Below are 15,271 nucleotides of genomic sequence, written 5' to 3' on the forward strand. Positions count from 1 at the left end.
TTGCCGGTCTGGCACAGGCCAACCTCTTCGTTGACGTCGGCAAGCGGGTTTACACCAAAGACAAACATACACATTTCCCAAGTCACGTAATTCTCTGTTTTCAGATTTGTGCTTGGAAGAAGAGATACACGCACACTTGCTCGCTGGCTTAGCGGGGACTCACAATTCAACTCTGATTCAAAGTCCTTAACTCTTCACCGGCTGGTTGCGAGAGAGGAATTGGGGAGCCTCTCTTGCCGACCGGCCCGCACCCACGCCCTGGCTGACACTGGCGAGCGGGTTTACATTTCTGACATTTACATACAATTCCCAAGTCACGTAATTCTCTGCTTTCAGAGTTGCGCTTTGACGGAGAAAAATAGTACAACACCCGCCCGCCTGCCCCCCCCCCCCTCGCACCGCCATTGGATCCACTCTCCTGACTCTCAAGCCCAACCTGGGGATAAACAGGAACGCTCATGCCCAACCTGGGGCTAATCAGGAACGCGCTCTCTACACGCGGGAAGTGAACTCTACTCACTTCCCGTAAGATACATACACACACCTCTCACGAACATAGCCACGCCCCACGCACAAACATCTACACGTACTTTTTCTTCGACTAAAATTCACTTCCTTTCTAACTTTCTCTTATACTACATCTTCTCATTTCAGTTTACCTCCCACTAAAGATTTTTCCGTTTTTCCACCTTTCTCTACTACTACGCCTCCTACCATTTTCTCAATTTTTGGTGATTCTAATCCCAGGCGTCGGCGCCGTCGTCCAAGTTCCCTGCCCATTTCTCCTGAACCACGACCACCAACCGCCCCAAATCGCTCGCTCAATCGCCCGGTGGCAAAAGCCCTCTTTTATACAATACTATCTTTTCATTTTTTTACAGACATTCTTCCCCTCCCACAAAAACCGATCCCGCGCAAGCGGGTGGTCTTACCTAGCAAGTCGCAAGTCGCACTCCCTTCCTGAGGATGACCGAGTAAGGTCGAAATACGCATTGGAGAAATTAAAAAAAGAGAAAACCGTACCAAATGTCATTTGGACACCTCAGCTATTTGGAACCAACACAGAGACTTGTTGCACGAGTGAAACTAAAGCTTCAGTATAAACTCTACAACGCCATTGTCGCTGTAAACTTCTTGAAATCATGTACATATGTATGTATTGTTTGTGTCATTTTGACAATTGGAAATAAAACAATCTGCTGGGATTCGAACCCCCGCCAGAGCGGATTGCTTCATATAAAGCGAGGACCGTACCGCCATTTTTGAAGGGTCGCGGTGGTACAGGCGGTACGGTCCTCGCTTTATATGAAGCAATCCGCTCTGGCGGGGGTTCGAATCCCAGCAGATGAGTTTATTTCCATATGTATGTATGTATGTATGTATGTATGTATGTATGTATGTATGTATGTATGTATGTACGTATGTATGTATATATATATATATATATATATATATACATATATATATATATATATATATATACATGTATGTATATGTAATTTTGACAATTTATATTCATCTATTTGCATACCCGTCTGATTTCATATACATATTTCCATGCAGTAAATGCATATCATTTTTGTGCTTTTGAAAATTTAATTCTAGTTTTCATAGATGAAGAGATTTGAACGATGTTTTATAGGATCAAACTACGACATTAAACTACGATTCGGATCTGTATGGCTTGTAATCTAGTTTCTCCATGACGTCACTGCAGGTGGTTTGGATGTCCTCGATCTCATTCCTTGTAAGAATCGTTTTCCATCGGTCGTGGAGGAAGGATTGGTCGCGATAAGTGCCCATGTAATTGCTGGAAAATAAAGAGGAACCTAATACAGGTCCACGATCGACAGATCATGGTTATATAAGAATACAAGAATGGATGAGACTGCATAAGACCATAAGGCCTACACTAGGCAGTTTCATGTCCATAACCACCTATCATCCCCATCCATAAAGTTATCTAACCTTTTTTTAAAACAACTAATAGTTTCAGCGCTCATTACATAGTTATTGAGTCTATTCCATTCGTTAATAATCACTATTGGTAAATCAGTTTTTGCCTGTCTCCTTCTTAATCATGGTCCTCCAAGGTCTGGGTCAAATATGTGGGTCAGATGGAAAATCATAATTTCCTAATGAATTTGGAGTCTGAGACTTTCCTGTTTTTGTATTTCCCTGAGTAGTTAGACAAGTGCGCCATACAAAATCACCATTCAATTGAGTTGATGATTCGGATGGTGAATTTATGAGGAAACCTACCAAGCGCATCCTAGCAGCCCATCATCTCTCTGTGGTAAATCCAGATCACCTTTCTCTCTCTCACTCCCTCACCTTCCTTTCCCTCTAGAGTCTCCTTCGGTATGTTTCTCAATGTACCCTTTCACCTCCTCGGTCAAGCCGACGCCCGCGAACTCGAGAGCGTCCTTCGTTACCCGGGTTGTGTTGTCCACGAGGTCCTCGTAGCGGATGCGCAAGTACCTGAAGGCAAGGGAGAAAGAAGAAATCGGCTCTCAGGAAGAAAACGTTTGACGACCAATCAGTGGCATTGTCACTATACAGTGGGGATTAGGGGAGGGGGTATGGCTGTGGAGGGAGAGGGACAGGGAGGGGTGGAGAGAGAGAGAGAGAGAGAGAGAGAGAGAGAGAGAGAGAGAGAGAGAGAGAGAGAGAGAGAGAGAGAGAGAGAGAGAGAGAAAGAGAGAGAGAGAGAGGGGGGGGGGGCTGGGCAGACAGACAGACATACATAGCCTACGGGGAAGAAAAGATTCTGATGAATAGGAGACAGAGTATTATAATTTTTTGCTGTTATATACATAGGATTTTTTTCAGATGCACCTTTACAGATTGAACAAATAAATATTTCCTGGAAAAACAGCATTACCAAAATAGATGAATGGTGGTGGTGTGTGTGGGGGGGGGTTAGGGCGTGAGTAAAGCGTTTAAAGAATTGTAGCCAGGCTGTCGAACAAAAGTAATCGTTCGTGAGATGAACGGACAGTATTGCTGGGAAAGTGATTTGGTGCAATTTCCTTAGGCCCCTTTCACACCAGGCAACTAGTGACCGTCACTAGTGGCGGTTACTGGTTACCTTGTGTGAAAGTCTCGGGCAACTGCAAGTAACCAGTGACTGTCACCGAGTTGTGGAAAACTTTCTCATCATCTCATTGGTCGAAAGGATGGCATCAATGGAGGAGGTGTTTCTGTTGGCTTTGCTGGTCAAGAAAAAGAGACGCTCTCGATAAAGAACAATGCTAGTGACGGTCACTTGTTGCCGGAGCGGGCAACAGCAATAGCCTGTTGAGCAACCGGGCAACCGCAGTGACGTGGTGTGAAAGGCTCAATCTAAAATGTAGGGAACTAGTGACGGTCACTAGTTGCCTGTTGTGAAAGGGCCCTTACAGCTAGAGGAGAAAGGAGTGAGATGGACGTGTGAGATGGAAATGCCAGGGGCGATGATATTTTCTTTCCCATGTCGAGTTACTTCGCCTTTCGACGTCTTACCTTTGAGGCCCCAGGAGAGTTTCCAACTGGAGATCATCTTTCATGTTGAGACACTGGAGCTCAGCATCACGGTTGTGTTTACCCCAGATTCCACCTCCCTTCTTGACCGAAGAAATGATCCCACGAGGATCCCGGACGAGGTGGATAACCTGCCGCCGGGAAGAGCAAAACAAAAAAAAACTGTCCGCATCAAAAGACGACATGACGTCAGGATTTGTTCATATAAAGCAGTGATTCACCCCTAGGGACGCGTGAAGTCATCTACTCAAAAATCGTTATTTACTAAGAATAACGAAGTCATTACAAGAACAAATATTTGCCGTTACAAACGTGCAAAGTATAATTCAGTCACTAAAATCCCGTTTTCTATGAAACTGTAAATAGAAAAGATATGAATAGTAAAAAGAAATATAAGATTTCATATATAAGTATAAAAAAGGTGGGAAGGACGCGTGCGGGTCTGTTGGAATAAAAAAGATATTGAGGCACCATGATGTCAAATTTTTCAATGTGACGCCGCCATCTTTGTAAGATTTTAATATATTTTCCTACAATCTATAAGGCTGATGTTCTGTTAGTGCTATATGAAATGAAGAACGTTATGAAGTATTTGTTTAGATAATATATATTCTTTAGAAAATTCAGAAAGGCAAATGAATTTTGCCGGAGGGCCCATCAACCAACCAGAAATACAAATGAAATTTAGAAGACTTCAACAAATAGGAAAGACAAGTTAAACATTAGACATAATATTTTTTTTTGTTACAAGGTTTTATTACCCTCTTCATTCTTTAGATAACATTTGATCAATCTCTTTTGAAATAAGGATTTTTTACTGCAGCTCGTAAATATGTTTAGTCTTATAAACAGTTTCCAATAATTACTACTAAAGAAGAAAAACAACGAAAAAATACTAGATGGCAAAACTGTAGTAAAATAGAAGACATGGGGTTAAAATAGGAGGAATGTGGCGGGGACCATGAGAACCAGTGTTTTCAAGGTTCCATACTTTTGGAACTCTTTCAAAAGCATGTGACAGACAACGTTGCTTTTTTTGTGTGTGTGTGTGTGTGTGTGTGTGTGTGTGTGTGTGTGTGTGTGTGTGTGTGTGTGTGTGTGTGTGTGTGTGTGTGTGTGTGTGTGTGTCTGTGTCTGTGTGTGTGTGTGTGTGTGTGTGTGTGTGTGTGTGTGTGTGTGTGTGTGTGTGTGTGTGTGTTGTGTGTGTGTGTGTGTGTGTGTGTGCGTGTGTGTGTGTGTGTGTGTGTGTGTGTGTGTGTGTGTGTGTGTGTGTGTGTGTGTGTGTGTGTGTGTGTGTGTGTGTGTGTGTGTGTGTGTGTGTGTGTGTGTGTGTGTGTGTGTGTGTGTCTGTGTTATCCACCACGATATTAGACTACGGGTTGGACCCGTAGTCGACAGCTAACCCTCCCGGATGAGAGCTCAAAGCTCATACATGCCCCGATCTGTGGGTGATGCTGTGACCTTACACAAACGCACACTCTACTTCTTGCCCACCAGAGTTGGAGTGCCGGCTCGCTGTGTAGTCATGCTGAAGTTTTCAGTCCTGGGCGGGACTTGAACTCAGATCGCTGAATTAACGGTCGAGAGCGGTACCACTGCATTATGGAGCCGTGTGTGTGTGTGTGTGTGTGTGTGTGTGTGTGTGTGTGTGTGTGTGTGTGTGTGTGTGTGTGTGTGTGTGTGTGTGTGTGTGTGTGTGTGTGTGTGTGTGTGTGTGTGTGTGTGTGTCATTTCACCCTTCAATTGATATATAAAGCAACTGTTTTCACTCGAGTCCCATAGTTTGCAATAAGCTATCTGGGCATTTGATAGTTTAATACCAAAGCACCCTGTGCAGAGGTAAACAATGAAACTGGTGGATCCTGTATTTTGCATGGGAGTCACCAGGGCAAAAAATGTTAAATTCTTCTTTCCAGCTTTCATTTTCTAACTCCGGATTATATATATTTTTTTCATTGACCTTTGGCCTCATGAGGGTTCATTCTCACCTTGATGTCGGGTCTTCTTCTGAGCCAGGAGGCGCCAAAGAATGACCTGAAGCGGATGGTCTTGATGAGCCGAAGAGGAGCAGCATCACACCAGTCCGACCCAGCGGCTGTCCTTCGAAAGTACCGGAATCCTTTATTCTCAAATTGGCGAAGCACCTGTGGAAGAGAAGTTCGACTCCTCAAACCGATGCAGATTTGCGGAATCACAGGCTCCTCGAATGACGACGGCTCAGTGCTTGGTTCAAACGTCGGCCTGACCGGCGGGGGACTCTCACCTCATTGCAAGACGCCTCTCAGTCAGTCCAGCGGCCTGCCCGCTTGTGACTGAAGAGGGTATCGAAACGGTACACTGCAAGGATGGTTTCTCCCACGGTTAAAGCATATTTGATTACTAATTACACGGAAGAGGGGGAGTGACACAGCGCACTATGGGTTATGCAACTGCAAAGGCCGGGGGGGGGGGGCGATTTTGACCAGTTGAATGGGTAGAGAGGGACTTACCTGAGCGCGGTTCGTCCCTCGGTTACATCAAAGCGTTTGGAATAGATTAAGGAATGATCCGTGGAATAATGTGTGTCCTTAGGTGTCAAACCCTTTAGCACGGTACCAGACGAATTTATTCAACAGAGGAGTTGGGCTCGTTGCTTAACGTCATGGCAAAATATACAGTGGTTTTTTGTCATCAGTTGGATCAGATCATAAAAAGAGAAGAGAGTCGCGTTTCTTCATGTTCTGAACCTGGCAACTCATGAGTCATGGTATCTTTTTCATTGCATAGCTTTTAATTTCCTTTATCCAGTCAGAAAGAGAATTGCTTAGAATTTCCAAAAAACACCTAACTTAAACAATATCTTAACATCCCCCATAGTAAATTCACATTTCACGTATCAGTTCACTAGATTGTGCGAAAGCGTCACTCAGAAGTGCGCACGCCCAGACATACTCATGTATCATATAAACCCAGCGTATGAGTGCCGATGGTCTTCTTTTTTCTGTTTCCTGCCGCTTTATTCCCAGCCCGGCAAGGCCTCGAAGTCCAGATCAGCTCTTTGTTAGATTCTGTTTACAAAGTGCATCGGGCACACTATTATTTAGCGCAAAATATACCTGTTTCTGTAATCACCCGCCAGTGTATAGTGTATGCAAAATAAATAAAATAATAAAACTAAGTCCACGTTTTACGTCTCAGTTAATTTGAACACTAAATGGACTTTCTTTTTCTGTTTTACATCCTCCTCCTCGATGTAACTCTGTGCTCACCTGGTTTGACTCATCTGGTTGGCCACCCTGTTCTAGACCAGCATACTGCTCGAGGGAGATAAGCTTTGGGTACACAGGGATAGACCACATCTTGCTGGCACGCCAGCTCTTGTTCAATATACATCAGAATAGAAAAGTACAGGGTAAAGGGCTGAGTTGTATACCATGTGCATAGAAAGTAGACAGCTAGGAACATCTGAGTAATGATTAATCAACATATTCATAGAGTGTTTGGCCCAACTGTGTGTGAAGGTGTTTTTTGAAAGATGTAATTGAGTCACAGCTGATTTCCCTTATTTGACTGACTCATCCCATTAGTAATTTCACTTAGTTACGCCGAGGAGGGAGAGGTTAAAGCAGAAAGGAAAAAGCGCTCCTCAAGTTTCCGGTGGATAACACTAGCATAGACCGCGTTTAAAGGTCATGTGCCTCGCCCCGTACCAAGAGAGAGACGGAGAGAGCCGACATAAGGTGTCAGAAGTGCCCACAAACACCTTAAAGTAGGAACAAAACAGATGCTTACTTCATGTCTACTGTGCAAGATCACACAAGAGAACCAAACAAAAACATGACCCAGTTACAGGACACCACAAATGGGAACCTCAGGTGATCATCGATTGCAATGTGAACACTCGCCTCGATGAACGGCAGATCGAATCCCCGCGGCCTTCAATGTGGCGATGTTGGGCAGTTACGCTTCTACTTGACCACGGCACCATCGTCTGAAGTGTGTCATTCCTTCGTAGCTACTTGTTTCAAAGACTGCCGCACACATTGCAACGTTTCCAAGGCTTGATTCTACTAAAGAGGACAAACATCGAAACACCTTTCTCATGTGTTTATGTATTTGTATTCGACAAATAAAAAAATAGTTGATTCAATAAAATCTATCACTGATACAGTATTTCAGTAAAGTTGATCATTGACCCTCCCTTCTCATAGGTGAATCGTCAAAAGTGGTTTTATCAACTCGACCGCCTGAGAGAAAATTTTAATAGCTTTTTAGCGTAGACGTTGTCATTATTAGCAGCGCACATGACCAGTTAACATTCACATGATATAGCCTCAGCAAGACTAAGGTTTTTAAAAGAAAGAGACAATGGCCAAGAGAAAACAAAGCAGGACCACTATAGAGTCTCCTATTGAAAAAAATATGAAGGAAAAATTTCTGGAACGGAAATGCCAAGAAAGCAAACGAAACAGGAGGATCAACACTGTGGTCTCATAATCCAACACTTGCCAACCGCCACTTGTGAAGACGTTTGGGCCCAGGACATAAACCACCTCAGGAATAGGACTTCTACGACATAAAACAGCACCAATGCCCGAAGTGGGTTTATGTCCTGGGTCCAAACGTCCGCACAAGTGACGGTTGGCGAGTGTTGATTTAAGAGACATATGTGTACTATCTTCGTACTAATGCAAGGAGCCCGACAAAACTGAAAAATAAAAAAAAGATAAAAAAATTCACCCTTCAACCAAAGGCTTGAGGATGTATTTGTGCAGAAAATAAAAGATAAAAAAAAACAGCCGGTAACTCTAATGCTGAACAAGATAACATGCTAATGATCGAAACTGCGCCTGCATCACTACTGAGGTATTCTAAAATCACTGCTGCCCTCGCTGCTGAATCTTCCCCCGGGACCAGATATCGCAATGATAGAGTTACTTTCGACTCCTCTGTCTTGCTTCATTTTGTTTGGCCCTGAAGGGCTACGTCATCATCCCCAGATCGCCAAATCAGTCGCATGTAAGACTATATTCCTGCGCGGCCCAGGTGACGCCTCTAACCAACTCCGAGACTGCATCTAATTAAAGTAGTGAGGGGTTTCACCTACGCGAATTTATCACGTGACTTGTAGTTAGTCCGCCATATTGGATGGCTAGGTTCCCCCTCATCGTTAATGTTTACATTGTTTATGTTTAGTTTAACTTAGTAGACACAACTTAAGTATAACAATAACAAGTGTTTCATCGTGACTGAGACAAGTGAGAGGTAACAGGTTGCTAGTAAAACAAGGTTGTTAGGTGTAGAAAAAAGTACCATTACCAAGCACTAACTGACAAGGAATGGGGGGATGGTCCACGTAGGCATTTTGTTCTATACACAAGCCATCCTGACTGAAGTGACTTTAATTAAAAAAGAGAGAGAGAGAGAGAGAGAGAGAGAGAGAGAGAGAGAGAGAGAGAGAGAGAGAGAGAGAGAGAGAGAGAGAGAGAGAGAGAGAGAGAGAGAGAGAGAGAGAGAGAGAGAGAGAGAGAGAGAGAAAGAGAGAGAGAGAGCGCCACATGGGTGCGACATTGGAGCTTCAGGGTTACCGCATAGGGGAGTACTGACCAACTTATAGAAAAATAGGATTGGGAGGACTGTCAAGACGGTAGTGCTCTCACCAAATAAATTATGTAGGACACGTTGCCATGTTATGCTTTTATTAAACTTGTCATTACCAAAGGGGTGCCACAGGGTGATAGCCTGGCGACAAATGTAATAATTAGTAAAAATATAAACAGGTAGTTCGTACCAGGAAATCACGTATCCTAGCTTGACCTAACCTTGTACACAACTTATCCATAGGACCTTAGGACCTTGGGAGTTGTACTTCTGAACCACCACAATCTTGCCAGACAGCAAGAACCCCAGCTGGAAAATATTCCCCCACACACCCATCTCACACACACACATCAACCATTAAAGTTGAAATAATAAAGTTTGTACAGCATAAAAACTTAAAAGTTAGCAAGTTTAATCTAATGTACTCGAATATCGTAATGCAACAACATCTAACGTAACTTGGCCAGATGTAACATAATGTAACCTAACCTATCTGAACTAACTTCAACTGAATTGAGTGTTAAGTGAGAAACTAGATTATTTAGGTTTTATAAATACATGTGTTAGTACAACCCAACCATCTCTGAGCATATACACAGCTGAGCACTTAATTTGGTCTTGATAAATATTCCTCCAAGTGCTAAACATAAAATAATTAGTGAATAAAATAAACAAAATTTTATGACATTTCAAATGATAAGACCATTTTCGGATGTTTATGATTTTCAATAAATATTGAATAATGTTTATTTTTGACAAACCATGTGACCTTAGAAATGAAATACCACACCTTATATGAAATGGACACTGCAGAGTTTGGAGTACTGAATTGACTCCCGGCCTTCTACTTTCATAATTGCAATCCATCTCTCCCTTCTCTCAGTCTCAGCAAGAAGACGGTAAGATAAGAGGTATGGGCACTTCTCCTGTCTATTATTGCAGCCAACAACTACACAAAAGATCCCCATTTTTCTGATAAGCTCCGAACTCTCTCTAACTATCCCTGTGTTTGTAACTCGCGCTAAACGTCCAATATGGCCGACCCCACAGTGGGCACGTGACCTGTGACGTCACGAACCCCCCCCCCCTCAATACTGCCTTTTTTATTCACTAAAAGTACCTTCATCTTAGGTACAAGTCTTCGCGCGGGACCTTTAACCTTATTAGTACTTTAGATTGAAGGATTGCCCTGGAAATGTTGAGACTCCATCTTTCCCATCTCATTTTCGGCGCACCAAAAGGAACAGAAAAAGTGAGCAGAAGAATAATGTGACACCATCTCCCCTGAGTAAGAAAGGTGAAGCTCCTACTATTGGAGGCGGACATTTCACGTGCGAAGATGATCGCACGGACGATGGATCCAGTGCGTTAAGTTAGCGTGTGATGAATGTAAGTCCAGTGGATTGTGAGGTTAGGTCACGGTAGCGTGGAGCCGGCGAATTCTGGGTGCCAACACACGGAAAGAAGACTCGAGAGGAATACCTACATGCAGCAAATGGAGAGGCAACGAGAAAGAAGAAGAGAGAAAGTATAGGGAAAAAATCGCAATGGAAACAGGTATCGGTTCGCCAGCCTGATCAAGTATATACGAAAAAAATACCCCAGAACAAGTCACGTAGTCACGTGACCTCGACACTCACAGACTGCCGCTACGACAAATCACTGGTTAAGCTCCAGATTTTCTTCTGTTCCTAAGACAAGCTTAGATTAACACAGGCATCTACCGTATGTATCATTTCCCCTCCAGAGACCAGCTCGGCCAAAACACTACAAGCTCACCTCGTCCCGACAGTCGAACAGGTCTCCAAGGGCCCTCACCATGCCCTCCATGGCGTCCATATGGTCGCTCTGGGCCAATCGATTCCGCCAAGGAAAGAGAGGCTCGTACACATACATGGACTCATTCCCCGAAGTCAGCAGTTCTCCAGTGAAGGACGACCCTGAGCGTTGATAGGCCAGGAGGAGAACCTAAAGAAGAAAGGGGCATTGGTTAGCCAAGAAAAAATATCTTACACAGGCTTAGAGATAAAATAATGCACCTTTAAGCATACACGTACATATAAGTATACCCATATGGATACATATACATATATACAAACATACATACATACATACATACAATAAAGTCACACCAAACCTCCTCCTCTTAGGTAAACCAAAAACTGCGCTCTCTATTGCACTGAGAAACCTACACCTGGAAAGCATTTTCTCCACAAACAAATTACACAATCTTATTTTACTGGATTAACGAAATTTATGCTCATGAATATTAATTATATTCATCATTATACATACATAAACTGTACTACACATGTAATCCAAGGGAACATGTCTCACCAAGAGATGCTAGAATAATCCCCCCCCCCTTTTGTATTTCGTTACCACTCCAAAAGTGTTGACTCATGGAAAAGAGTCACGTTCCACTTTCTCCGTTTCCCATCCTAACACAAGCCCTACTAATCTTGTAAAAACTTTTGACTGCCCTTAACAGTTTTTCCCCAATCCCATGTCTGTAAAACCTCCCACAGTGCCTTCCTATCTACCCTGTCATAAGCCTTTTACAGATCCATAAAGGCCCAAAAAACATCCTTACCTTTTCCTAAAGCTTTCTCACACATCTGTCTAACCACAAAATCTGATCCACGCGACCCCTACCTTTCCTAAACCTACACTGTTCCTCACCAATAACTCACTCTGTTCCTCTCCTAATCCTCTCAATAAAATTTTTCCCATAAGACTTTCCAACTACACTCAACAAACTGATCCCTCTGAAACTACTACACTTACATTTGCCCCTTTTTCTCTTGCAAAGTGGAACTATACAGGCACTCCCCCAGTCTTCCGACACTCAACCTTCATTTAGACACACATTAAACAACCTCACTAGCTAATCCACTATTTCTATACTTTCCTTCTTCAGGCACTCCGCATGACACCTATCTAACTCAGGTGCATTATCTGTTCTCATAATTTTCAGAGCTATTTGCACCTCATATTTTCTAATCTCTCCTCCATTTCCCTCTCACATTACTGTTATTTTCTTAGCTCCTACCACCGCTACCTACCCTATCGTCCCCCACATTAAAAATGTCTCCAAAACACTCCTCCTATGTTCCCCGTACTATCTCCTTTTCCGTTAAGATTCGTCCATCTGCACCTTTTACCTTTTCTTCTCTAATTGACTCACATCCACTTCCTCTCTTGATTTCCTTCCAGAAAAATATTTCATTACTTTCAAATCTTTTGTCATACTACTCCCCATATTACATCTCTTCTTTTTCCATGATTTATATTTTTCATACTTCTTTTCTTCTTTCTTTATACCGTTTATATCATTCTCTCATCCTACTTTGAAATATATACAGGTATATATATATATGTATATATATATATATATATATATATATATATATAATATATATATATAATATATATGCATATATATATGATATGTATATATATAGAAATATATATATATATATATATATATATATATATATATATATATACATATATTCATATATATATATATATATATACATATATGTCTATTTATATATATATATATATATATATATATATATATGTTTGTATGTATATATGGACATATATATATATACATATATATATATATATTATATATATATATATATATAATATATATATATACTTATATACATATACAAATATGTACATATTTATGCATAATGCATAGGCGTAACGTCGTAATGTGTCAGTTTTTATATCCGATCAAGCATGGACTCGTTCGTGAACATTGTGTATTATCTAATTTCTTTGGATAAGAAAATAGCTAGAATAGTAGGAAGTCAAAAAACAAAGATCACCTACGCCGAGTATGTGATATTTAATATATATATATATATATATATATATATATATATATATGTATGTATATATGTATATATATATATATATATATATATATACGTGTGTGTGTGTATGTATGTATATATATATATATATATATATATATATATATATACATATACATAAGTATATACACACAGCACGCACATACAGACACACACACACACACACGCGCGCGCGCGCTGTAAATATATCTTCGCTTCAATAAATCAAGAAATCCCGGAAAGATTTTAAATCCCCTACCACTTGAGTAGCAACACGAGGTTACACGGCTGACGGTGGCAGTGGCGTCCGCTACTCATCCCTACGGCTCTGAAGAGAGATCGCCCATCCACGATTACCCACGCCCATCTGTGTATCTATCGAAGCCTACACAGCCTGCGAAGGAAACCGCTAGTCTACGACTAGAATTGATTCCCAGCAATGAATCTTAAGACAAAACTCAAGGCATCATCGCATCAAACTCCAATCAAGTCACAACAACGCCCAATGCACTGACTTCAAGACTTCAGTCAAACACAGAAAAATCGTGGCAACTACTCACAAGACTTTCATCAACCCCGCGCGCCTACTTCGAGGTCAACAAGCCCCTCCCTAAGTCTACGCAGCATTTTCTTAAGCAGCGTCGAAGAACGCAACTCAGCAAGATCGTCGCAAGGCATCCTCGGATCTCCAAGCTCACCCACACCGTATTTTACTTACTTGTGACCCTACTTCTAGAACGAAGCCACGCGACTCCAGCCGGTCGCGAGGGACCCAGGCCCAGTGTGCTGACTTCAGGGTCAGTAGTTCCAAGCAACTTCATTCTGCGCACCTCCCAGCGAATGATGCATCCTACTCTCTACACACCACCACTCCGAAATCGTCCCCTCCAAGCGACAATTACACCTTTATCCACCCCAGCGCCACAATCGACCTCGCCAGCTATCGTGAGTACCAAATTATTATTATTTATTTATTTTTTAATAATTCTAGCTCTTCACGTATGGAGCCTGACGCGAACCGACCCTCCAACCCCCCTCCACCGCCATGACCCACGGCAAGGACCAGAAACTTCACAAATATATATAGAGGTTCAATATAAATAGAAAATTACAAACAATCTAATCTAGGTAAACCATATTCCCAGGTTCCCAAGTACTAATAGAAACAAAAGAAATTATTACACATATTAAGCAATAGACCTATACCAACAAGAATCAAATATACAGCTATATACAAACAAACACATAAACAAAACGATAATGAAACCAATTAACAACTGAAGCTTTAAACAGAATCCACATACTAAGACTTCAAATAAATCGACATACATAGACGTAAAGTAATAGATATACGCATAAGTTAATACACAGCCAAATCTTCAAATCCACATAGATCAACCCAAATAACTATACACATCAGTCAACAATTATATACTGACAAACAAACAAATAATAATAGACAAACACCTAGTACATGAACAAGTATAGGTTCCACTACATAATAACAAACACTGAATAATTATGTCAACTTAGCCAACAGCTATATACAAACAAACGAACTAATAGGCAAATTCTTGGTACATAAATAGAGATAGGATTAATTATATATTACTAAGCATTATGAAAATATATAAATTCTCAGAAATATAGAAATCGATAATTACATACCAAACATCTCCCAGTGCATTTTTGATACAATATATAAGCAAGATATTTTTCAAGCGCATTCTATCAAATATCAAATACAATACACCTCTTAATTACAAACCACAATACTAAGACACTATGACCATAATATCAATCCTGCCAACATGTATTATTAGATACTCAATATATTTTTCATTAACACATATATAACGACTCAATATCACATAATCTTTAAACTAATTCAAACGAACACACCTAGCAATATGAACACAACACCTTCCACCCACATAACCCCCAACTCCACCAATTCCAAGGCAGACTCACAGACAGCCACCAAAAGCCAACACATAATAAAATAAACGAATCAAACACCAAGAAAAGCACAACGACATAACCCCACAATGAACAAACCAACACACAAAGCAAAAACCATGCACTCTCCCACAAGACGTAAGACGTTGTACGTCTCAAAAGGTGAACATGGTACTAAAGATCCCTTAATTATCAAACCTAATCCATCGATAATAATCTTCTCTACCTTCCTTCAGATCGTGACGGCTTAGGAATAACACACGCATTCACAAATACTAATATCATGTATAACGTTAAATGAATATCATGATAAACAATCACATTTCATTAATGTCAAC

General features: G+C 41.3%; 1 protein-coding gene across 1 annotated transcript in view; it reads right to left on the minus strand.

Annotated features, from left to right (window-relative positions):
- Positions 1 to 1,536: 1,536 nt before the first annotated feature.
- The window catches only part of LOC143020050 (uncharacterized), a 36,614-nt gene continuing 22,879 nt past the window's right edge, over positions 1,537 to 15,271 (minus strand). The window contains exons 3-7 of the mRNA XM_076176216.1: positions 10,882 to 11,070; positions 5,511 to 5,666; positions 3,505 to 3,653; positions 2,335 to 2,481; positions 1,537 to 1,810 (exon numbers count right to left, since the gene is read on the minus strand). Coding sequence (XP_076032331.1) covers positions 1,663 to 1,810; positions 2,335 to 2,481; positions 3,505 to 3,653; positions 5,511 to 5,666; positions 10,882 to 11,070 — 789 coding nt within the window. The 3' untranslated portion in view covers positions 1,537 to 1,662. The remainder of the gene's footprint in view (positions 1,811 to 2,334; positions 2,482 to 3,504; positions 3,654 to 5,510; positions 5,667 to 10,881; positions 11,071 to 15,271) is intronic.

The sequence above is a fragment of the Oratosquilla oratoria genome, chromosome 38 (assembly GCF_046742065.1).
Source record: "Oratosquilla oratoria isolate Oo_2021 chromosome 38, ASM4674206v1, whole genome shotgun sequence".
In the NCBI taxonomy this organism is placed as follows: Eukaryota; Metazoa; Arthropoda; class Malacostraca; order Stomatopoda; family Squillidae; genus Oratosquilla; species Oratosquilla oratoria.